This window comes from Glandiceps talaboti, chromosome 5 (assembly GCF_964340395.1).
Source record: "Glandiceps talaboti chromosome 5, keGlaTala1.1, whole genome shotgun sequence".
Lineage (NCBI taxonomy): Eukaryota > Metazoa > Hemichordata > Enteropneusta > Spengelidae > Glandiceps > Glandiceps talaboti.
The window spans coordinates 25212682-25237756 of NC_135553.1; the positions used below are offsets into that span (position 1 = coordinate 25212682).

Consider the following 25075-nt stretch of genomic DNA (forward strand, 5'->3'; position numbering starts at 1 on the left):
ATCATACCTTGCGAGTTAGCTGGCGAGCCGCTTCCGGTATGAAAGTAGGGCGAGCGGAAACAGCACATGTCAATGTCCAATTATTACACTACAGTATGGATCCTGGACAAAAAGAGCATTATATTGTGTCAGTGAATCTTGCAAGTTAAAATTGCCATAACTTATAAAATACTATTCATGTACAGCATTATGGTAAGTATATACTTCAGACATTTTAACCGAGAAGATCATTTGAAAAGCTCATTTGACAATGTCTGGCTTAAAGTTAAGTTACAAGTTACATGACAAGAATGTCTAGTCTGTCCCGTGTGTCCGGTATATAAGTTAGAGATGCACGTGCACGCTTTCGATATAACAAGATATGCGAGACAGTACACTATTGGGAAACTATTATAAATTGCAATATTTTGACACCTCCTAAATTACATAGTTTGACGATGTTTTAATTTTAAATGTTCTCTCATGTTCCGTGTATCTAGACAGCTCGTTTTTACCAATCCAAAATGATGTCATGCAGGTGCATGAGGTGCTTGTAAAGTTGTACGGTGTAAACAGGCATTCACTAAAATTAAGACCTTCTTTTGGAAAGGGTAGGAGAGTAGCATGGTGAAAAACACTGACCTAGTAGGGTCATGGAGAAACAGTAGTATGAATTGTGTAGCAAATGTCACACTTCAGAAAGAAATATATGTCCTTGACCCTGCGACATTCACAATCTGTAGACACAAGAAACAGAGAAAAACTGTCATTTCAGTTTCATATCTTTGGTACTGAACAGTATCATTGAATAAAAATATATCAGGTTAACCGTGCTGTTGTTGCCTGGGATATTGTCAAACTTCAAAATATGTGTCAGTAATTACACTTGTCAAATTTAAAAGTGTACACATTGTGTATCCTAGCCTGGGTGGATTCTCTGTTGAACATAATACTAAGTATATGTGCACAGTCTCTTCCCAAAAGAAGGTGTCACCTGACATATAAACAAAGGGGAATGCAAAAGATGAGCACAGTAGGCATGAAATACAGCAAATAAATAACTGGAGTCTTTTTATCATTTTGCAGGCTTCTGAAGATGAGTCTAATCTGAAAGCCTTAGAGGCTTTGATGACAGAGTTCTTTGCACCATCGACTACAAATGAAAGGAAACGAGAGATTGGTAAGTATAGGTAGTCAACCAAAGATTGTATTGTCTTGTCTTGTCTAACAAACTGTATTTAGTTGTTACATCTGACATTGTTTAAAAAGATGAAAATGTTGAATTATTGCAAACATACTCATAAATATGAAGCTCATTGAGTACGATATGAATAAGACAAGGTGTTTTTAATACAAATTCACACCACCCACTGCTTTCAGTTCATATTGTTACCCAGACTGTCAAATACAGTTAGTACATAGTACATACTTACTACTCTGAGGGGCACAGATTGTAATAATATACCTCATGGCTGTATCTTACAGTAAACTTGTAAGTATTAACAAATTATTACAAAATATTAATCACATTATATCAATGTTTTTGTTAGCAGGTGAAATCTACCCGAGTTCCCCTGTCATTTTAAAGGGATTTCCATCCAAAAGTATGGTACAATGTATTGGAAACTATGCCTGTTTTACAACATTCCCCCTTTCTGTTACTGGGGTTCCCCAACCTTTGTAAAAACTCTGAGTGTACCTTAGTAGTAAGTGACTGGTATCTTATATCTCATACTCTTGTATACAATTCATTCTTTTTACAGAGGAGCTACTGAATAATTTTAGTGCTCAGAGTGGAGCATGGCAGCACTGTTTTTATTTCCTGGCTCATACTGGCAATGAGTATGTTATGATGTATTGTTTGACAGTGTTTGAGGTAGGGAAAAGACAAAGTTAGAACGGAAGAGCTATCGTTGATTCGCCCATGTAATCATTCTATACACTACAGGTTTAAAACTTATGAATGGTTACATAATCAGAAACAACAATGGATCTTCCAGTCTAAGACAAAGTCTGGTAATCTGCTAAAAGTAAAAATAAATGATGTTTTCTTCTTATTGGCACATAGTTTGTAAGCAAGTGTCAGAAAACAAGGGAGTTGAGGGGAGGAGGTGTCATGAAAAGATGCTGAGGTGGAATAATTGAGTCACACCAGTGACATGATTAAAGGGGAACACCACCCTGGGAAATAAAGGCATATCATAAACTATGGATTCTTGAGAGTCATTGCATGATTTTACATCACCTACACACAAATACTTGCAATTTCAGAGAAACATCAAGCACTTGATTTTGTGTGTCTAGAGGGTATCTTTGCTGTAGGCCACATTGCATCACGGGAGCCAGCAGAAATGATTGTTCATTGTTGTCGGTGGCCTAGTGGTTAAACCACTTGCCTCTTACCACTGCGGTCGGGGTTCGAACCCCATTCAGGGTTCGATTAAATTTACCACGCTGTAAGTAAGAAGAGTGTCGTTCAGTTTGACTCTACCGAACAACGCAGGTTTTCCCTGGGTACTCCGGTTTCCTCCTGCATTAACACTGAACCCATGAGGGATGGCTCTCACTGGACTTCTTGGGAGACAAGTGTTTAAATGCTTAAAGAACTCTCCAGTATAAATAAAGATTATTATTATTATTATAATATTCATGACTCCTAAGTGCTTATTCCCTTCAGAGTAAGACATCTCTCAGTGATTCAGAGCATATGTCCTCTACAAGTTGTACAAAAGTGTCTCAAACTTAATCATAAAATTGATGTACAGGTTTCCTTGCTTCCTTAATGTAATGGGTGTGTGTATTTCATTTCATTTTTATCCGTCATGTTTGTCGTAAGAATCTTTGACAATGTAGTTAACATTGAAAATTTGGATATGATGGTATCATAACGGGTAACATCACAGAAATCTTATCATTTCCATTTCTTGCAGAATGTTATTAACAGAACCTGGATAGGAGTTCCAATGCAAGACAAGTTAGAAATCCGAAACAACTTGTCAAAGTTGCTTTTGTCTCATCATAAAACAGTACCTGCCTTTGTGAGGAATAAATTAGTGAAAGTACTGGTGGACATTGGAAGACTGGACTGGCCACATTATTATCCTGATTTCTTTACTGAAATATTTCATGTAAGTAGATTTAATCTGAGTTACTTAACTTACTGTATGTACTGCGGCTATTTACTCAATTGTCGTACATTTCAAGGTGAATGTCACTCTAGAAAATAATGATATTTTCATAAACTTTGGTTTCTTGAGAGTGAGTTCATGATTTCACATGATATATATTTTGCACGATTACCAAGAAACACTAATTGATTAACCTCCATTGTTCTATCAGGGATACACTGGTACTGCTTGGGACTTAGCATATATTATGTATATTTATTAGATGAACAATAAATAGTCATGACTATCTGAAGGTAATAGCAGGAGTCTTGAATGTCAGTGTTCATTTAATCCATATGCACGTCTTCCAAGTCACATGACACAACACTTGAGCACTACTAGAACAATCAGGGTGAAATAGAGTTTCAATTTGATGTTTCTTGAAAAACATGTGAAATTTGTATGATATGAAATCATGAAATGACTCTCCAGAACTCAAAGTTTACAAAAATACCTTTATTTTCTTGGGGGGCATTCTCTTTCAGCTTTGATACTTTTCTTACATTTTCGTATCTTGTTTGGACATTTCAGTTAATTCAACAACCAAGTACACAAGCGTTAGGTTTGATAGTATTACAGACAACGTCAGAAGAATTGGCTTGTCCAAGAGAAGACCTTAGTGTGGCCAGGAAAGAGGAGCTGCATTCTTTGTTGTTACAGCAAGTACCAACTATACTCAGTTTACTCACAGGTTGGTAACCATTGCCATGGTAACCTTTAAAGGCCCTTGATTCAATCCCAGGTTCTTGTATAGTGCTATCATATCAGTGAAGCCATGAGGATTACATAGCATTATTATTTTCTTTGTTCTGGACCAACTGTTCACCCATGATTTAACCCTAATGCATTAGGTTCTTCAACTTTCAATGTAAGCTGTGTACATACATATACATATACACTTCAAAGACATGTTTGTACATGTTATATGTTGTATTGGCAATGGGTTCAATGGCTGACAAATTTGTTAGTGTCAGTTATTTGTCAAATCATAACTTGTGTGGATCCAAATCCATTGGAAATCTCCTTGCCACACTAATATTAGAATGTAAGATGTGTTTATGCGACCAGTATGTCCTAATTGACTCTCTCTTCACATGAGTACTGTCTGATAGGACGGCTTAACATGTAATAGCTTAGAGACTCTGACTCTGATAGTCCTACAAATAACAAGACATTTGCAATGTTGAGTACATTACCATTACAATCAGGCAAAGTATCAAATTGTGTCAGTCAGATATATAAATTGTAATGGCTGTAGCATAGCTTTGATGTCATGTGTCTATATTTACATTAGTATGCATAGTTTGAAGAAAGGATAGTGAATTGTTTTCTTTTCACTTCCAAGTGAAGGATCTGGTAGAAACAGATGTTGACCACCATTACATTCAGAATATGTTAGAATGATTTTGTGAGAAAACAAATAGCTGTGTTTTGTATTTTCATTTCAAACTATGTTTTTGTCAACAATTGGATGACAGAACCATTACACATTTTGAGTGAGACTGATAAGGGTGTCCTTATTTCTTTGGGTTACATTTCAGGTACCCTTGAATCTGTATTAGATAAACACCGTCAGCTGGTAACAACTGCAACACCCCCACCCTCACCTACTCATGGAGACTCTGACTCTAATAGTCCTACAAGTCACAAGTCATTTGCAATGTTCAGTACATCGCCATTACAGTCAGGCAAGTATCAAGTTATGTCAGTTAAGTGTATGCCGTATGTCTGGCAAGTTAACATCCATAACAGGCTAGTTTATACCCAGACCAGTTTACACCATACATGTATATGGCCAGTTTAACCCTATATCAGGTTTGTTTACACTTGAATCAGGCCAGTTTACACCAATATCAGGCCAGTTTACCTCAGGTATCAGGTTTGTTTACACTCAAATCGGGCCAGTTTACACCCATAGCAGGTCAGTTTACAACCATATATGACCAGTTTACCAAATTCAGGCCAGTTTACCCCTGTATCAGGTTTGTTTACATTCGCATCAGACCAGTTTACACCAATATCAGGCCAGTTTACTCCCATATCACACTTGTTTACACTCATATCAGGCCAGTTTACCTCCACATCAAAGTACAAACCAGTCCAGTTTACACTTATGTCAGGCATTTCATTCTAAAACACGCTTTGTCTTTCCTATATGCTGTAACCAGGCATGTACTTGTACATGTATTTGTTGGCAGAGATGTTATTATTGGTTATTTAGTTCAACATTTATATGAAGATAATTTTTTTTCAGACACACCAACACATTCAGACACATATACACAGACAGACAGACAGACAGACAGACAGACAGACAGACAGCCACAGACAGACATACACAGAGTCACACAGACACACATGCACACACACACAAACTTTGTAGTAACATGACATATTTCAGTGAAGTTGTTACTATTCTAATCTTACCTTTTATCTGTGTAATTTTGATATAGGGAGTATACTTAACAGCATGTTTCAGTCAGGAAGCAGTAAAATGAACATGGCACCACTTCCTCCACTAGATCAAGATAGTGAACAACTGAGTGGCTTGGCACTGAACTGTTTAAATCATCTGTTTAGTTGGATTCCATTATCTACAAATATTACACCATCACTCCTGACAACAATATTTCAATTTGCAAGTTTTGGTTGCGATATCAATACGGTACAGAACAATCCAGCTTCGGCTAGCAGACGTTCTAGTTTTAGCAAAACGGGTAGTTCAACGTTAGGGGTGTTAGCTATGTGCTGTATCAATGAAATCATGTCTAAGAACTGTGTCCCAGCTGAATTTGAGGAGTTTCTGCTACGGATGTTTCAACAGACATTTCAATTACTACAGAGATTAACTAAGGATACAACAGCCCAGTCTGTTGGTAATAAACTAGCTGAATTAGATGAAAGGTAAGTACCAAGGTAGTTCTCTTTAGAGTTTGCCAACTCATATTTAAAGGGCCATGTTTCAATCCTTTGTTACTCATATCTTATAAGGATTACATGAGACCACTCTTTTCTAATGGACCAACTTTTTCTATAGTTCTGCTAAACAACTGGTTTTTTTTTCAAATCTTGATTTTAATCTTGATCTGAAGTGGACCTTTAAACTTTAAAGTCATGTGCACTGTAAAACCCTGAAGTATAGCATGTATATATTTAAAATGTTAAAATCTTGTTTATCATGTTTTTCTCCCTAGCTACGTTGAAAAGTTTACAGAATTTTTACGGTTATTTGTGAGTGTGCACTTGAGAAGATTTGAGGGAAATTCTCAGTTTCCTCTTTTAGAATTACTGGCTTTACTCTTCAAGTACACATTCAAACAGGTAGGTAGACTAGTGATTTCCACTTTAGCAGTCTCTTAATAGTTTGTTATTCAAACACATATCAAATCACTGAATTAACTGAAGGATAGATGGACTTGTACCTTGATCTTGCTTGTAGTCAGGTCCTTGATTTTGTTGGTTGAGGTTGAAAAGTCATATTACCTTCCTACCGAAGGGAGTGTATGGCATTCCTTTTAGGAAACAACAACAAAAAACTCTGGGTGCAGTCAGAATCATACAAACTAGGGAAGGGACTTTGTATCGTTACACTTATTTTATGTAGTACCATTTGTATCTCAATGCTCTGCACCTGCTATACCATTTTATCTCATGTTCGAGGGTCAAATCAGAACACTTATCCTCACATCATACCATAGATGTGGAGTGCTCTAATGTCTATACACACACCTAAAGTAATGCATGTGTAGTACATGGAACAAAAGTCATGGTGATAACTCAGAGCTTTAATGATTGTTATCTTTATGATGCACCGAGGTGATTTAATTCTATTTCAGGCAACATCAATTGAAATTGATTAATTACACAAGTATTCTGTTAGGTATCTGCAATACAGTGCAAGCACCATGGTTATAGCAATTCTACGTTGTTTATATAAGGGGCCTGACCTAACCGTTACTCCAAGCTTGTGTGTATGTATCAAGCTTTTTTTTTATTGACAGTTATTTTTGCATTAATTGACAGCCAACACATGAAGGTTTCTTTGCCTGTCTGGATATATGGACAGTGTTTATTGAGTATTTACTGAATGAAAACAGGTCAAGAACAACGGAGAAAGAAGACAGAATTAACAGGTAAGAATTCTGTGAAATGCAAATTTTTGTAAAAGTTTACTTTATGTGTAAGTATCTTTATAGATATGTAAGGTTTGGTATACATGACGTGAACACCTTGAAGGTTGTCAAGAACTAATGAAGCCATAAGTTACTCTGGTTTGAGAAGAACAGTTATGTAGTAATTTCAATTCTTTCTTTCTGCAAAATCTCATGTTCACCACTAGATGGCGCTGCTCTGAAAAAAATCATCACATGCACTACAGATTTAGACTGTCACCAGTCCCTTGAAGGTGTCATATTCTTCAAAATGTTTTGAGTTTGTTATTCATTTTAAGTTTTGTAAAAAGAAAATGTTTCTAAACTTTTTCTGTATTTTTCCCAGTTACTAATACTAGTAGTCTTATGTGTTCACCTGACTGTTTTTGCAGTCATTCACTCAGGTCATTATTTCACACAAAAGAACACACCTGTGCTTACATTTTTTTTATTCAAATAAAGAATGAAAAAAAATGCTTGGAGACTTGAGTAAGTCTATGACAGATTGTAAATCACTATCTTTCTACTCATCACATTATCTTGTGGTAAACACCAAGTTTATTTAGAATCTACTAGCCAAAAAGGTAGACTGATAGTGAACAGTGACAGTTATACCATAATCTAGAATCAAGTCATGTGTGGATTGTACTCTCACATTTCCCCTACCATGCCTGGCATTTCACTATCAACTTAGTTACAGCCAGAAAACAGGTGCAAATTTTTAGTGGGTTTTTAATTCTTCTCACTGAGATGATGTCAATAACATCACCATGTGATTAAAACAAACTGAGAGGGTTGTAGCTCTATGATGTAAACATGATTACTATATTCAATGTCGCTTTGAGCGATCATCTCATTTTAGGTTTTGAATATATGAACATTATAGCACAATGCCAGGCATGGTAAGGGAAAAGTAAGAGTAAAATCCCAACATGACTTGATTGTAAGCTATTTATACAAAACCTTTTTATTTTTACACTCCATAGGTACAAGGATGCACTGGTTAGTTTAATGAGTGAAATTCTACGGAAGTTACAATTCAGGTATAACCAATCACAGTTGGAAGAAATGGATGACGACACACTTGATGATGATGTAAGTGAACTCAAAACTGACAATTTTTGTCTCTCTTGGCAATGATAAAGTTGAAAGCAGTGTTTTTGTTCAGGGGTGGGAACCTTGGTAACAGAAAGGAGAGAAGGGGTAAAGTGGCACAGTTTGCCCAAACAGCCTACCATAATTTGTTGGGGGACCTTTGTAAAGTGATTGTGGAAATCTAGGTAGCTACACTAACTGGATGGCACAAGATATGAAGGAATAACATTTTATTCTGTATTATAAGAAACCATCATTCTTTATATACAAGATATTTAGGAGACAAAAAGTATAGTGATTTGTCATCGTTCTTAAATTTCAGTCAATGAAGCCTTTTTCTGGAAAACAGAAATACATATTTTGATTATGCCTAATTAAGAATAGATAACACTCATAGAGAACAGATGGGTCAAGAAAATAGTCTTGGAATAGTGACTAGACTTCCTTCTATAGCTCATCATACACAGAACAAATGAAAATTATATTCATCTTCTAGTCAGTTTGGCAAACAAGCCATATTTGTTTACTTTTTAGGGTTTGATGCCACAAGATATGAGGCTGTAGACCCGAAGATAACACACAGGGTATCTGGTATCATGAGGCTGTAGACCCTAAGATAGCACACAGGGTATCTGGTATCATGAGGCTGTAGACCCTAAGATAGCACACAGGGTATCTGGTATCATGAGGCTGTAGACCCTAAGATAGCACACAGGGTATCTGGTATCATGAGGCTGTAGACCCTAAGATAGCACACAGGGTATCTGGTATCATGAGGCTGTAGACCCTAAGATAGCACACAGGGTATCTGGTATCATGAGGCTGTAGACCCTAAGATAGCACACAGGGTATCTGGTATCATGAGGCTGTAGACCCTAAGATAGCACACAGGGTATCTGATATCATGAGGCTGTAGACCCTAAGATAGCACACAGGGTATCTAGTATCATGAGGCTGTAGACCCTAAGATAACACACAGGGTATCTGGTATCATGTTAAAATCATGAAATGATAAATAGATTTATTTTGTTTGATTGACAGTGTGAAACAGAGTGGCAGCATTTCTTAAGACAGTGTGTGGAGGTGATAGCAAGGGTAGCCGAACTCTTACCAAGTGAAGCATTCAGTTTGATGGTAAGTGATAGGTCATCTAAACTACATTTCTAGAGATGACACAAGCCAAATTGCTGACAATCATTTCATACCTTTACATTCTAGTTTGGAGTACAATTCTTAATACATTATCTACTAGTTTACTTTTATTACAGAAGTATAATCTAAAGCCACCGTGGTCACCTGTATGGAGAGTGTATGAAATAATACATTGACATAATAAAATTGATAAATTATTCACAAGCTAGCCTCTTCTTTTTATTCCACAGTATCCACCATTTCATGAATACTCGGATGTCTATTTAGGTCTTCAAATGCATGTTGTTGATGCTGTTGGTGGGGGTAAGTTATGACTGATATTGAGTAGTGGTCATAGAGGGCAGTATATTGGAGGGGTAAGTTATGACTGATATTGAGTAGTGGTCATAGAGGGCAGTATATTGGTGGGGGTAAGTTATGACTGATATTGAGTAGTGGTCATAGAGGGCAGTATATTGGAGGGGTAAGTTATGACTGACATTGAATAGTGGTCATAGAGGGCAGTATATTGGAGGGGGGTAAGTTATCACTGATATTGAGTAGTGGTCATAGAGGGCAGTATATTGGTGGGGGTAAGTTATGACTGATATTGAGTAGTGGTCATAGAGGGCAGTATATTGGTGGGGTAAGTTATGACTGACATTGAATAGTGGTCATAGAGGGCAGTATATTGGTGGGGGTAAATTATGACTGATATTGAGTAGTGGTCATAGAGGGCAGTATATTGGTGGGGGTAAGTTATGACTGATATTGAGTAGTGGTCATAGAGGGCAGTATATTGGAGGGGGGTAAGTTATGACTGATATTGAGTAGTGGTCATAGAGGGCAGTATATTGGTGGGGGTAAGTTATGACTGATATTGAGTAGTGGTCATAGAGGGCAGTATATTGGTGGGGGTAAGTTATGACTGATATTGAGTAATGGTCATAGAGGGCAGTATATTGGTGGGGGTAAATTATGACTGATATTGAGTAGTGGTCATAGAGGGCAGTATATTGGTGGGGGTAAGTTATGACTGATATTGAGTAGTGGTCATAGAGGGCAGTATATTGGAGGGGGGTAAGTTATGACTGACATTGAATAGTGGTCATAGAGGGCAGTATATTGGTGGGGGTAAGTTATGACTGATATTGAATAGTGGTCATAGAGGGCAGTATATTGGAGGGGGGTAAGTTATGACTGACATTGAGTAGTGGTCATAGAGGGCAGTATATTGGAGGGGGGTAAGTTATGACTGACATTGAATAGTGGTCATAGAGGGCAGTATATTGGTGGGGGTAAGTTATGACTGATATTGAATAGTGGTCATAGAGGGCAGTATATTGGAGGGGGGTAAGTTATGACTGACATTGAGTAGTGGTCATAGAGGGCAGTATAGTGGTGGGGGTAAGTTATGACTGATATTGAGTAGTGGTCATAGAGGGCAGTATATTGGAGGGGGGTAAGTTATGACTGACATTGAGTAGTGGTCATAGAGGGCAGTATATTGGTGGGGGTAAGTTATGACTGACTTTGAATAGTGGTCATAGAGGGCAGTATAGTGGTGGGGGGTAAGTTATGACTGATATTGAATAGTGGTCATAGAGGGCAGTATATTGGTGGGGGTAAGTTATGACTGACATTGAATAGTGGTCATAGAGGGCAGTATATTGGTGGGGGTAAGTTATGACTGATATTGAATAGTGGTCATAGAGGGCAGTATATTGGTGGGGGTAAGTTATGACTGACATTGAATAGTGGTCATAGAGGGCAGTATATTGGTGGGGGTAAGTTATGACTGACATTGAATAGTGGTCATAGAGGGCAGTATGTTGGTGGGGGGTAAGTTATGACTGATATTGAATAGTGGTCATAGAGGGCAGTATATTGGTGGGGGTAAGTTATGACTGATATTGAGTAGTGGTCATAGAGGGCAGTATATTGGAGGGGTAAGTTATGACTGACATTGAATAGTAGTCATAGAGGGCAGTATATTGGTGGGGGGTAAGTTATGACTGACATTGAGTAGTGGTCATAGAGGGCAGTATATTGGTGGGGTAAGTTATGACTGACATTGAATAGTGGTCACAGAGGGCAGTATATTGGTGGGGGTAAGTTATGACTGACATTGAATAGTGGTCATAGAGGGCAGTATATTGGTGGGGGTAAGTTATGACTGACATTAAATAGTGGTCATAGAGGGCAGTATATTGGTGGGGGTAAGTTATGACTGACATTGAATAGTGGTCATAGAGGGCAGTATATTGGTGGGGGGTAAGTTATGACTGACTTTGAATAGTGGTCATAGAGGGCAGTATAGTGGTGGGGTAAGTTATGACTGATATTGAGTAGTGGTCATAGAGGGCAGTATATTGGAGGGGGGTAAGTTATGACTGACATTGAGTAGTGGTCATAGAGGGCAGTATATTGGTGGGGGTAAGTTATGACTGATATTGAATAGTGGTCATAGAGGGCAGTATATTGGAGGGGGGTAAGTTATGACTGATATTGAATAGTGGTCATAGAGGGCAGTATATTGGTGGGGGTAAGTTATGACTGACTTTGAATAGTGGTCATAGAGGGCAGTATAGTGGTGGGGGGTAAGTTATGACTGATATTGAATAGTGGTCATAGAGGGCAGTATATTGGTGGGGGTAAATTATGACTGATATTGAATAGTGGTCATAGAGGGCAGTATATTGGTGGGGGTAAGTTATGACTGACATTGAATAGTGGTCATAGAGGGCAGTATATTGGTGGGGGTAAGTTATGACTGACATTGAATAGTGGTCATAGAGGGCAGTATGTTGGTGGGGGGTAAGTTATGACTGATATTGAATAGTGGTCATAGAGGGCAGTATATTGGTGGGGGTAAGTTATGACTGATATTGAGTAGTGGTCATAGAGGGCAGTATATTGGAGGGGTAAGTTATGACTGACATTGAATAGTAGTCATAGAGGGCAGTATATTGGTGGGGGGTAAGTTATGACTGACATTGAGTAGTGGTCATAGAGGGCAGTATATTGGTGGGGTAAGTTATGACTGACATTGAATAGTGGTCATAGAGGGCAGTATATTGGTGGGGGTAAGTTATGACTGACATTGAATAGTGGTCATAGAGGGCAGTATATTGGTGGGGGTAAGTTATGACTGACATTAAATAGTGGTCATAGAGGGCAGTATATTGGTGGGGGTAAGTTATGACTGACATTGAATAGTGGTCATAGAGGGCAGTATATTGGTGGGGGGTAAGTTATGACTGACTTTGAATAGTGGTCATAGAGGGCAGTATAGTGGTGGGGTAAGTTATGACTGATATTGAGTAGTGGTCATAGAGGGCAGTATATTGGAGGGGTAAGTTATGACTGACATTGAATAGTGGTCATAGAGGGCAGTATATTGGGGGGGTAAGTTATGACTGATTTTGAATAGTGGTCATAGAGGGCAGTATATTGGAGGGGGGTAAGTTATGACTGATATTGAATAGTGGTCATAGAGGGCAGTATATTGGTGGGGGTAAGTTATGACTGATATTGAGTAGTGGTCATAGAGGGCAGTATATTGGTGGGGGTAAGTTATGACTGACATTGAATAGTGGTCATAGAGGGCAGTATATTGGTGGGGTAAGTTATGACTGACATTGAATAGTGGTCATAGAGGGCAGTATATTGGTGGGGGGTAAGTTATGACTGACATTGAATAGTGGTCATAGAGGGCAGTATATTGGTGGGGGGTAAGTTATGACTGACATTGAATAGTGGTCATAGAGGGCAGTATATTGGTGGGGGGTAAGTTATGACTGACATTGAATAGTGGTCATAGAGGGCAGTATAGTGGTGGGGGGTAAGTTATGACTGATATTGAGTAGTGGTCATAGAGGGCAGTATAGTGGTGGGGGGTAAGTTATGACTGATATTGAGTAGTGGTCATAGAGGGCAGTATATTGGTTGGGGTAAGTTATGACTGACTTTGAATAGTGGTCATAGAGGGCAGTATATTGGTGGGGGTAAGTTATGACTGACTTTGAATAGTGGTCATAGAGGGCAGTATATTGGTGGGGTAAGTTATGACTGACTTTGAATAGTGGTCATAGAGGGCAGTATATTGGTGGGGTAAGTTATGACTGACATTGAATAGTGGTCATAGAGGGCAGTATATTGGAGGGGTAAGTTATCACTGATATTGGGTGGACTTGACTGACTTTCCTGTTATAAATATAAAACAGTATACACCAGTTCAGTTTTTTATGCTTGTTTTATACAGGGGTGGTGCTCACACATTCTGTCAGGTTACCCAAATGGCCCTGCCAATTTTGTTGGTTATGGCTGAAAGTTTATGTTTATGCTGAAAGTAAATCTCAAAATATTCCTACTTGATGCATTCTGGTTCAGGAATTGTCCAGACTCTATCTATATTGATATTTGATGTGATTAAAACAAACTACCCAAAGGACATAAACAACATTTCTTTGAAAAAAAAAAGAAAAATTATTAATATTGGTTCGTTAAAGAAAACTTAACTAAGAAAACATCGAGTATTTTAAATAAATGCTGATTTTTTTGTAAAACTTGGACTTGTCTCCCTTGAACTAAGTTATTAATATTGTTATAACTATATTTTGTTTGCTAAGGTAAAAGAATCAATATCACAGCTGAAAACGAGTGTCGTAGGTTGCATTGTACATTACGAGATTTGTCTTCCCTGCTGCAAGCATTGGGTCGTCATGCCGACCATTTCATAGCTGACAAGTTTGCAGACAGAATACAAGATGCCATGTCATTGGTTGACAGGTTAGTGATTTCACCCTTTCACATGCTAGTTTATTTGCATATGATTTGTATATTAAAGTTCATGCCCAGGTGAGCCGTTAGCATTGATACCTCTCCCATGATGTTACAATCTGCTTAGATTTGCCTTCAGTGTAGCTTCATTCAAAATAATGATTGTCAAATGAGCAGAGCCAAGCCTTCTTTCCTTCATTGTTAAAGATTCTTTGTAGAAAACTATTGGACAGGTACTTCAAGCATTACAATTTTTCAAATTTGTTCTACCGTTTCTTAACTTTTGAGTGAAAGCTAACATTAATTTACTTGAACACAGTAGTACATGACAGTAAACAGTGGTTGAATTGTGTCTGACAAAAGCAGACAAGTAACCCCCCCCCCCCCCATATAAACATTGGTTGATACCTCAGATAATAATGATGTGTATTTCACAATTTTTATCTTTGTAGGCTATGTCAAGTTGCTATCTATGGCTCCAACATGAAACTTTATGAAATGCAAACACCAATACCAACTGTACTAAGACCAGATTTCATTGAAGTGTAAGTTTATTCACCTTTTTGTTATTTGTATACCCCCTACTCCACTCCATCATCTAGGCTAGTGGACCCAGTATTAGAATGATGTTAGAATTGATCATGTATTCTCCAATTTATTATTGATATTTATTTCAAGACATAATCTGTCGACTTGTAGAACTGAATTCATACATACAGTTCTATAGCCCACACTGCCATTTGGTGTATAATACTAAATAGTTTGTTCATGATTTGAACCAAATTAAACCTCAGGAGTAGTCATTTACTCATTTACCAAGTTTTTTGTTATAAGTCTTTGTTGTCAGTATGATGCAATCAACCACCTTACAAGCCTTATCAACCACCTTACAAGCCTTATCAACCACCTTGCAATCCTTATCAACCACCTTACAAGCCTTATCAACCACCTTACAATCCTTATCAACCACCTTACAATCCTTATCAACCACCTTACAATCCTTATCAACCACCTTACAATCCTTATCAACCACCTTACAATCCTTATCAACCACCTTGCAATCCTTATCAACCACCTTACAATCCTTATCAACCACCTTGCAATCCTTATCAACCACCTTACAATCCTTATCAACCACCTTACAATCCTTATCAACCACCTTACAATCCTTATCAACCACCTTACAATCCTTATCAACCACCTTGCAATCCTTATCAACCACCTTCAACCACCTTACAATCCTTATCAACCACCTTGCAATCCTTATCAACCACCTTACAATCCTTATCAACCACCTTGCAATCCTTATCAACCACCTTACAATCCTTATCAACCACCTTGCAATCCTTATCAACCACCTTACAATCCTTATCAACCACCTTGCAATCCTTATCAACCACCATACAATCCTTATCAACCACCTTACAATCCTTATCAACCACCTTACAATTCTTATCAACCACCTTGCAATCCTTATCAACCACCTTGCAATCCTTATCAACCACCTTACAATCCTTATCAACCACCTTACAATCCTTATCAACCACCTTGCAATCCTTATCAACCACCTTACAATCCTTATCAACCACCTTACAATCCTTATCAACCACCTTACAATTCTTATCAACCACCTTGCAATCCTTATCAACCACCTTGCAATCCTTATCAACCACCTTGCAATCCTTATCAACCACCTTGCAATCCTTATCAACTTTATAATCGTGTAGAAAATGTTCATAAAGCAAAGATTTGCATTCTTTCATAAGAGCATAGGTGCTAGAGATAACTTGTCTTACTTTTGTATACTTGTTGTTGCAGACATGCCCAGGCACTGGCTGCACTCCAGGCTTTCAATCAGTGGATAGCTCAGTTTTATCTAGAGATACAAAGACAAGGAAAGGAGCAAGATCAATTTGTTACCATGGTTACCACAATGGTAGAAGCACTTACACAGCTTCTTGGCAAAGGGGTAAGTCAGGTAAAGAAATACAGAATCAAACTACTATATACAATTGGTAAAATTATTTAATTGACGCATACCTTCGTTGTTAGCTCCAGCTCACTTGTAATAAGGATTCAATAATGTACACTGTTTACAAGTATTCAGTGTAAATAGAGGATAATGTTATTATACCACACACAAGCTAAGGTTTATGTGTTTGAACACAATATGAAATATGAGTCCAAATGTGTAGAAGTGCTATTATTTTTCCAGATTTTCATCGCTTGACTACAATATGATGAAATACCTAACTATCAAAGCAAGATTGTTTTCTCACCCCATGTCCTTTCCCAATGTTGCAATGTAGCATATAAATGTTGAAAGTGCTTACCTAGAACTTGTTGGTTTATTTTGTAGGTCCCTGACAAAATAACCCTGTCAGCTGCACATCTCTTCCTATCCATAGCAACCAGTATACGACCAGCATTCCTCATTCAACTACCCAATGTACAGAAACTATTCAATGATGTCAGTGGTGGTTCACTCACAACTTTACCAACAGAGGTACGTCAAAAATTACTTTACCAACAGAGGTACGTCAAAAATTACTTTACCAACAGAGGTACGTCAAAAATTACTTTACCAACAGAGGTACGTCAAATGTTACTTTACCAACAGAGGTACGTCAAATAGTACTTTACCAACAGAGGTACGTCAAATAGTACTTTACCAACAGAGGTACGTCAAAAATTACTTTACCAACAGAGGTACGTCAAAAATTACTTTACCAACAGAGATACGTCAAATGTTACTTTACCAACAGAGGTACGTCAAAAATTACTTTACCAACAGAGGTACGTCAAAAATTACTTTACCAACAGAGGTACGTCAAATAGTACTTTACCAACAGAGGTACGTCAAAAATTACTTTACCAACAGAGGTACGTCAAATAGTACTTTACCAACAGAGGTACGTCAAATAGTACTTTACCAACAGAGGTACGTCAAAAATTACTTTACCAACAGAGGTACGTCAAAAATTACTTTGCCAACAGAGGTACGTCAAATATTACTTTACCAACAGAGGTACGTCAAATAGTACTTTATGAGTTGTACCTCGTGTATTGTAGAAAGTCTATACCAACAGAGATAACTCCTTAATAGTTGTACCTGACATGATATAGTAAACATTCTTTAATACACAACCAAATTACTTTTGTTCATGTCTACATTTTGACAACATGACTGTTATTTTCCTCATGACAAACTGACAACGATTACTGTTCACCACTAGATGGCAGTGTTGTGAATAAATCAAGTCAAAACCCCCTTCATCCCTGTCCATCACTGGGGAGGATTTCCGTATAAACTTGAAGTGTGAAAAATAATTTTCAGGTAGAGCTATAAAATAGTTGGTCATGATCAAAACAATAATCCTATGTAATCTTTATGACTCCAATGATAAGATAATAGGAATGTCAGAACCTGGGATTGAAACCCTGGCCTTTAAGTCTCCACTGATAGATAACAGGAATGTGAGAACCTGGTATTCAAACCCTGGCCTTTAGTTATTTGTCAATGTTATAATCTCTCAATTGTTTCACTGCATATAACACAAATATCTGTAAACATACATGAGGTATAAGGTATGTAGTTTAGGAAATAGATTACACATTGTATATTGATTTGTTTGTGTTGACAGATCCAGATGTTAGTATGTAGGGCACTATCCAACATTCTGATACTACCCTGGCCTAATATAGCAGAGGCAGACCAACAGTGGGGTCCTAGATCAGCCAATCATATGAATTATATCAAAAGATTGACAGATCAGTACAGGTCTATAAAGACAGCCCCTCATTTCAGTGAAGATAAACGATTGCAGGAACAAGGTAAAGTTGATATATTGTTATTGATTTAATGCTACAATGTTGCCAAAATGTCCTAGATTGACCAATCACCAGCTAATGATATGCTTATCTCATTCTGACATGATCCACAAAACAAATTACGTCAAAACTATTTTGAAAGAAAAATATGTGGTTGCATTTATATTGCAGCTGTATTTGATGCACTGAAATTATGTTATGTGTGAACTTGGTGTTAAGATGTGTAGATTACTGTACATATAGTATTAAGATGTAGAGTGAATTGATGTTCGGTTTAAAACTGTAAACTGTGAGTGTAAACCACCTTTTGCCTTCCAATAACTATTCTTAAGTATAAATTGAAACACTAAGACTAAGAAGACATTTTTATCTGTTGTCAGCCAAACCTTGCATAAAGAAGACCTTAGCCATTCTGATAGACCTGGTGGAATCAGTCAGTGGTGAAGTGACAAAGACCAAACAGATCTGTTACAGCTCCTTACAAGACTCCATTCAGTTTACTATATCAATATTTCCACTCTACATCAGGCAACCAGGTATGGAAGTGTCCTTGACTAATGTTCACAAATACTCTGTATCTGCTCCTGAGTGTGTGTGTGCCTACATGCATGCATGCGTGCATGTCTGAATGTGTGTGCATGTGCATGCATGCATGTATGCATGTGCGCGTGCATGCCTGTGTGCTTGTGTGATATGCAGATTCTTCATAATACCAGATCTGAACAAGTGTAAGTCATATAATTATTGCTTTATGTCACAGTTGTAAAAAATTAAACAGTTTCCAGAGGAAGTGTCCAAGCTTTCTAAATGTCTGTAGATTGATGAACTGTGAACCATATCAAATATGACTCTAAACCTGTATTGTATGCTTACTTGTTTCTTTCACATTTTTATTTCATCAGATGTTGTTGAAGAAATCTTGAGTTTTTTCCTGGCTGTGTTTCAGTCTCTGAGAGTTCAAATGGGTGTATCTTTTACAGAACAAGCCATACAGACATTTATGAATTTTTTCACAAGGTAAGAATTTTGTGAGGTCAAAAATGAATTGTTCAGTCAAAAAGCTCAGGTACAATTTTCAACTTTGTGTTTGGAACAAATTTGATACTATGGTTTACCAACACAGATGAATTTTCATTTGAATTCACACTCAGTTGCATACAGGTATACGATAATGTTATTAGCACTCATATTGTGAATATTTATACTTTTGCAAAGTTTTCTAAAAGTGAAATGTCTTTATTTTGTCATCCACAGAGAACAGCTAGCAGACACAATATTAAATGATGGAAGTACAGGATGCCGGATTGTGGAAAAGTAAGTACAGTGTGTCTTTTATGAAAACACTTAAGGGTATTAGTATTATGTAAAATGTTTAATAATTGCAGGATTTTGTGCTTGTGTATATGAATGTATAAATATGTGTGTATGTGTGTGATATTAATCCAGCAATTTGTACAAAATGTAATCTTTTGTTTTGTTTTGTAGTTTACTGTGTCTTTCATAAAAACAGATCAGTCAAGATTAGTGTATAAAATTTGTACTGAAATATATTACCAATCACCGTATAGGTGTATGTATGTACATATATGTGTGTGTGCATGTACGTACCGGTACATGTGTGTATATGTATATGTGTGTGTCATATGCTTGTGTATGTGATATTAATCCAATACTTTATAAGAAATGTTATCTTTTATTTTTTAGGTTCTTGAGAATTTTGCAGATTTTAGTTCAGGAGCCGGGTTCTGCCAGTAAAAGATTTCTACCCAGCATAATTACCCTGTGTATGGACCAAATCTATCCCATCATAGCAGAGGTAAGCATCAGCTGATATCAGGATAGTCTTGCTGCTAGACGTTCGGGCTTTCTTTCGATACTATAAGAGAATGAAGTTCGCAGTGAGGGCTTGCCCGAATCCTCGATAGCAATGTTCGGTCGTGTGTCGTATTTTATCGGAAGAACATCCGAGGTCTAGCAGATAGACTAATATCAGGACTCCTAGTCCTTGCAATAAAACAGTTGGGTTCTCCAAGAAATAAGCACAGTGATAAATTTATCATTCATAGCAGGAAGATTTATGTGAAGTGATGAGAGGGGTACAATTTGTCATATTAGTCACAAATATTGCACAGTTATAGTGGTAGTTATCTCATTCATATCAAGTGTATGCATAAATGCCATTCATATGAAGATATGCATAAATAATGCCATCCTTCTTTGCTTAAAACTAAACAGTGTTTCTACTAGGGTTTGTGAATGCCTGTAACAGAGGAGAGAAATGATGTGGTGTAAGCTTACAAGAGTTCAATGCCTTGTACCAAAATTTTGATGGGGAATCTCAGTAAAATAGTTTTTATGTATTTACCAAGAACATTGGAAACACTTGCCTTTTTGATTCTAAAGTTTGACTGCTTTATTTTGTTACAGCGTTCTTCACCAGACATCAAGTGTGTGTTGTTTGAATTACTACATTTATTACTACTGTATAATTGGAGGTATTTCTTCAGGACTTCAATACTTGATAGCCTTCAGTCTGGCAATGAAAACATGGAGAATCAACCACAGTTTATTGCCATCATGCAGGTAAGGATATCATAATGAAAACATGGAGAATCAGCCACAGTTTATTGCCATCATGCAGGTAAGGATATCATTGTAAACAACACCAAGATGTATCTTAAATCACAGATCAGTTTATTGTAAATTCTGTATGTTCAACATCATGTGGTATTTTTTATCTTTCCTGATGTCAGGAGATGTAAAATAGTGTTTGTTCATGCATATAAAGGGGAAAAGTGAACAAAGAGAAATTCTTGCTGCCACTGTTCTGCAGTTCAAGGCAGCTGGTCTGGTGAGAGAACATACCCCATCTTGCATGTTAAAATTGTATGACTTTTTACTGCAAATAGTATGATAGGTTTGAATCAATCTTACAATTGGCAAAATATCTGTTGGTATCTTGTTTTTTTCTGACTAATTATTCTAGATTAGGCATCCAGATGGTGTGTGTGTGTGTGTGCGTGTGCGTGTGTCTACAGGCCTTTGGGCAGTCATTCAATGATTCCTACAGCCAGATATTGCAATATGTAACTTTTCACGTCTTTGTTCTACAGGCCTTTGGACAGTCATTCCTACAGCCAGATATTGCAATATGTAACTTTTCGTGTCTTTGTTTTACAGGCCTTTGGACAGTCATTCCTACAGCCAGATATTGCAATATGTAACTTTTCACGTCTTTGTTCTACAGGCCTTTGGACAGTCATTCCTACAGCCAGATATTGCAATATGTAACTTTTCGTGTCTTTGTTCTACAGGCCTTTGGACAGTCATTCCTACAGCCAGATATTGCAATATTTAAGCAGAACCTGGAAGCTTTAGAAACTCTGAATGCTAAGTGGAAACTGTATTACAAGGTAAGCTACTTTGCTGGCTACCAGAAAGTGTAAACCTTTTGTAAGCTTGGAGTTGGCAAATACCTCTACATTACATTCCAGTATTTAGAGACTCTCTATATGTTAACTGTGCATTTTTGTACAAAAATGACTTTGTAATTAAGAACTTGTTTTTGAAGCTGAAATGTTATTAAAATTATGAGACTGTAGGTGTTCTATTCACTACTATTAATATTGACATGTTATTGGTCAAGTAAGGTGAGAGAGAGCGGGAGGGAGGGAGAGAGAGAGAGATGTGAAATTGATTCATAGTAACTTCAATTTGCATACAAGGGCACTAGCCGCATTCTATTTTCTCAAGGGCACTATTCATATGACACACTAGTTTTATCAGGGATTTGCTTTGACCGTAGAAAGAATGTAATGTTGTAAAACACCTTGCCAGGAGTTATAAAACACCTTGCCAGGCCTCATTCAGTTATAAAACACCTTGCCAGGCCTCATTCAGTTATAAAACACCTTGCCAGGCCTCATTCAGTTATAAACACCTTGCCAGGCCTTATTCGGGCACTAGTAGATGTCATATTACCCCTCTGCTTTTATATACCTGTAATTTCTCTCTGCTTTCAGCACAGGGAAGTAGGTGCTGCATATCCATGTACTAGCGCTCTCATAGCCAAGCAATGAATGACTATGTATAATATTACCTTTGTAAAGAAAATGAAACTCTTGTCTCCGTCCAACCGCAGAACATAGTTTCTTAAATTTTATTCTTTAAGTTTTCACCAGCCGTTTTATGTGTAATTTACCGATACAGTTTGTTTGCTTTTAATCAGGGCTTATTCCTCTATCAGAAAAATGTTTATAAATTTAATTTCTGTGAATACAGAAAATAAACATACAGGAACTTTTGATTAATTTTATGATAATGTAGCATACTATCCCCAGTAATTCACAGTGTAGATAGAAGTATAAATCAAAGATATGAGATATAACATTTTCAGAATGATGGCTTGATGTTGTAGTTCTATGTTCATATTACATCTGTTTGACTTTTATTTTCAGAAATTTTTTCGTGAGTTGATGCTGCTACAATTCTTGAACGTCCTTCTACAAGTACTAGTACATAAATCTCACGATTTGCTCCAAGAGGAAATCATGATTACTATTTACAATATGGCATCCGTTGACTTTGATGCTTTCTATAGCAACTTCCTTCATCAGTTCCTGTCATCGTGTGATAGTTTAAATGACAGTCAGAAAACTATCTTGGGATCAAACTTTAGCATTGACAAGGTAAATATGAAAGTGACATTGTTTAACTTCAAAGTTATTGCTGTCCAGAATGCCTGAAAGTGCCCCACTAGGTCGCCGTCCAGAGTGCCTGAAAGTGCCCCACTAGGTCGCAGTCCAGAGTGCCTGAAAGTGCCCGACTACTACGGACTAGGTCGCAGTCCAGAGTGCCTGAAAGTGCCCGACTACTACGGACTAGGTCGCAGTCCAGAGTGCCTGAAAGTGCCCCACTAGGTCGCAGTCCAGAGTGCCTGAAAGTGCCCGACTACTACGGACTAGGTCGCAGTCCAGAGTGCCTGAAAGCACCTGAATACTTTGTGCTTCTGATGCAGTACTTACCATCCATAAATAATATATATTTTTCAAATCCAAGTAATTGACAATAATAAAGAAAGATAGTTTTTATTTTATTTATTCATTCTCATTCAAAATCAATCTGGTGCTTCTGAAAATCAAAGGTTGACACGATGAGTTACATACTCACACAGTCACATGTAGCTTATACGGGGGAAATTACAATTACATTTTTACTAATACAGTTTGATTTTTACACCGCTGGAAAGGAAATTTAAAACTCAACAAAATGAACAAAACAATAGTCAATTTTGATCCAGTTTTATTGTATATTGTAAGTGAATTGTTATAAGTAATCCTCCTATTCAGTGGAAAGTTCCCAGTATATTGTTATGTAAATAAGCTGGACTGCAATAATAGTGGCGTAAATATACAGGAAACTACTATATGTGTTGGTATAATATTCCTGTTGATAGCTAGATTCAAAATGTTTGTTTTATATTTCAGGACTTACCTTCATTCACACAGAGTTTGAGACGGCTTGTGAATGATCTTAGGTACTACAGGATATGCAACTCAGCTCTACCTGAGGGCTCTGTCAAGTTGTGATGGTAATGTATACCAGGGGTAATACCCATGCCCAAAGGATTTCGGATGCGACACAAAAATCCAACTGATATCAGAGAATATTGCCCACATTACAACAATTTTGTTAAACTGAAATTCAGTTGCTGCCTCAGCACTGCACCTTGTTTTTAAAATTTGACTGAAATTCATCAAGGTGTGGCATGCTTGTTCCAAACACCTGTAACAATTGAGTGTAGTGCCCTCATCCAATTTCTATGGGAGAATGTGGCCAATCAGTGGAGCACCCTCATCCAATTTCTATGGGAGAATGTGGCCAATCAGTGGAGCACCCTCATCCAATTTCTATGGGAGAATGTGGCTAATCAATGGAGCACCCTCATCCAATTTCTATGGGAGAATGTGGCCAATCAGTGGAGCACCCTCATCCAATTTCTATTGGAGAATGTGGCTAATCAGCGTAGACACAGCGTATTGGTGAAATCCATCTCAGCTTTGGGGTGACACTGTGTGTATGGATTTGACAGAGAGAGAGTCAAGCAGCAGTCCTTGTTTTTAGATTGAAATTCAATGACAATGGAACATTCCAACTCGCAGAAATATTGCTGCAAGTAATAGTATACTCACAAACTCAAATGATTGTAGATGACAAGATACATTTTCTAAGTGACTCGTTAGTTTTTTCAGCTTGCTGGGTTTGATATGATGAGAACTGGATACTAGGCAATATAATGTGTATATTTCATGGATCTATTTGGTACTATTGTGCTGTAAGCTCTTGAAACATTGCACAGATATGTTAGTAAAGTGATGTAGAATCTATAGTTGTATAGTTTTATCAATATTCAACAATAATCATGTGAAAATGGTCAGAGATTTAATCAGTTTGTTTCTGCTTGTTGTCTATCTTGTACTTTGCAATGACATATAAAGAAAACAAAACTCTGAAATTCAATTTTTGTTTTGTAATGTACATAAGCTACATGCCTGAACAAATTGTTCTGGAATAAAGACAACTTGTATATTGTATGAAATGTCAAAACTGTAGTGTTTTATTTCTTGACTAATATCAACAATTTATTACATGAGGGGATAATTTCTTAGAATGCCATATTCACCATAAAACAGAAAATATTTACATGTTCTCAAGACTGTAGACAGAAGCAAAACATGATAGATTAATAGTCAATACCCTAATAATACCATTTCAAATCATAATATTAGGTTTATCACTTCCTGGAAAGCAAGTCTTTGTAGCTAAAACAAACCCATTTGTATTTATCACTTCCTGGAAAGCAAGTCTTTGTAGCTAAAACAAACCCATTCGTATGTATCACTACCTGGAAAGCAAGTCTCTGTTGCTAAAACCCATTTG

The 25075-nt window shown here is 37.3% G+C and overlaps 1 protein-coding gene across 2 annotated transcripts; it reads left to right on the forward strand.

The window, feature by feature from the left end:
• Positions 1-54: 54 nt before the first annotated feature.
• On the forward strand, positions 55-24707 carry LOC144434909 (exportin-6-like). Of its 2 annotated transcripts, none has more exons than XM_078123430.1 (25): positions 55-192; positions 1066-1159; positions 1743-1855; positions 2910-3107; positions 3678-3837; positions 4688-4838; positions 5604-6050; positions 6341-6467; positions 7170-7279; positions 8284-8392; positions 9434-9526; positions 9775-9847; positions 14155-14314; positions 14758-14850; positions 16124-16283; positions 16665-16811; positions 17950-18139; positions 18517-18672; positions 19039-19153; positions 19391-19450; positions 19841-19952; positions 20564-20719; positions 21451-21549; positions 22594-22824; positions 23623-24707. In XM_078123430.1, the coding sequence occupies exons 1-25, from the start codon at positions 178-180 to the stop codon at positions 23722-23724; spliced, it is 3471 nt and encodes a 1156-aa protein (XP_077979556.1). In that variant the 5' UTR covers positions 55-177; the 3' UTR covers positions 23725-24707. The 2 variants fall into 2 exon arrangements, with proteins under 2 accessions (XP_077979556.1, XP_077979557.1); XM_078123431.1 differs by having other exon boundaries at positions 16124-16274.
• The last annotated feature ends 368 nt before the right edge of the window (positions 24708-25075 follow it).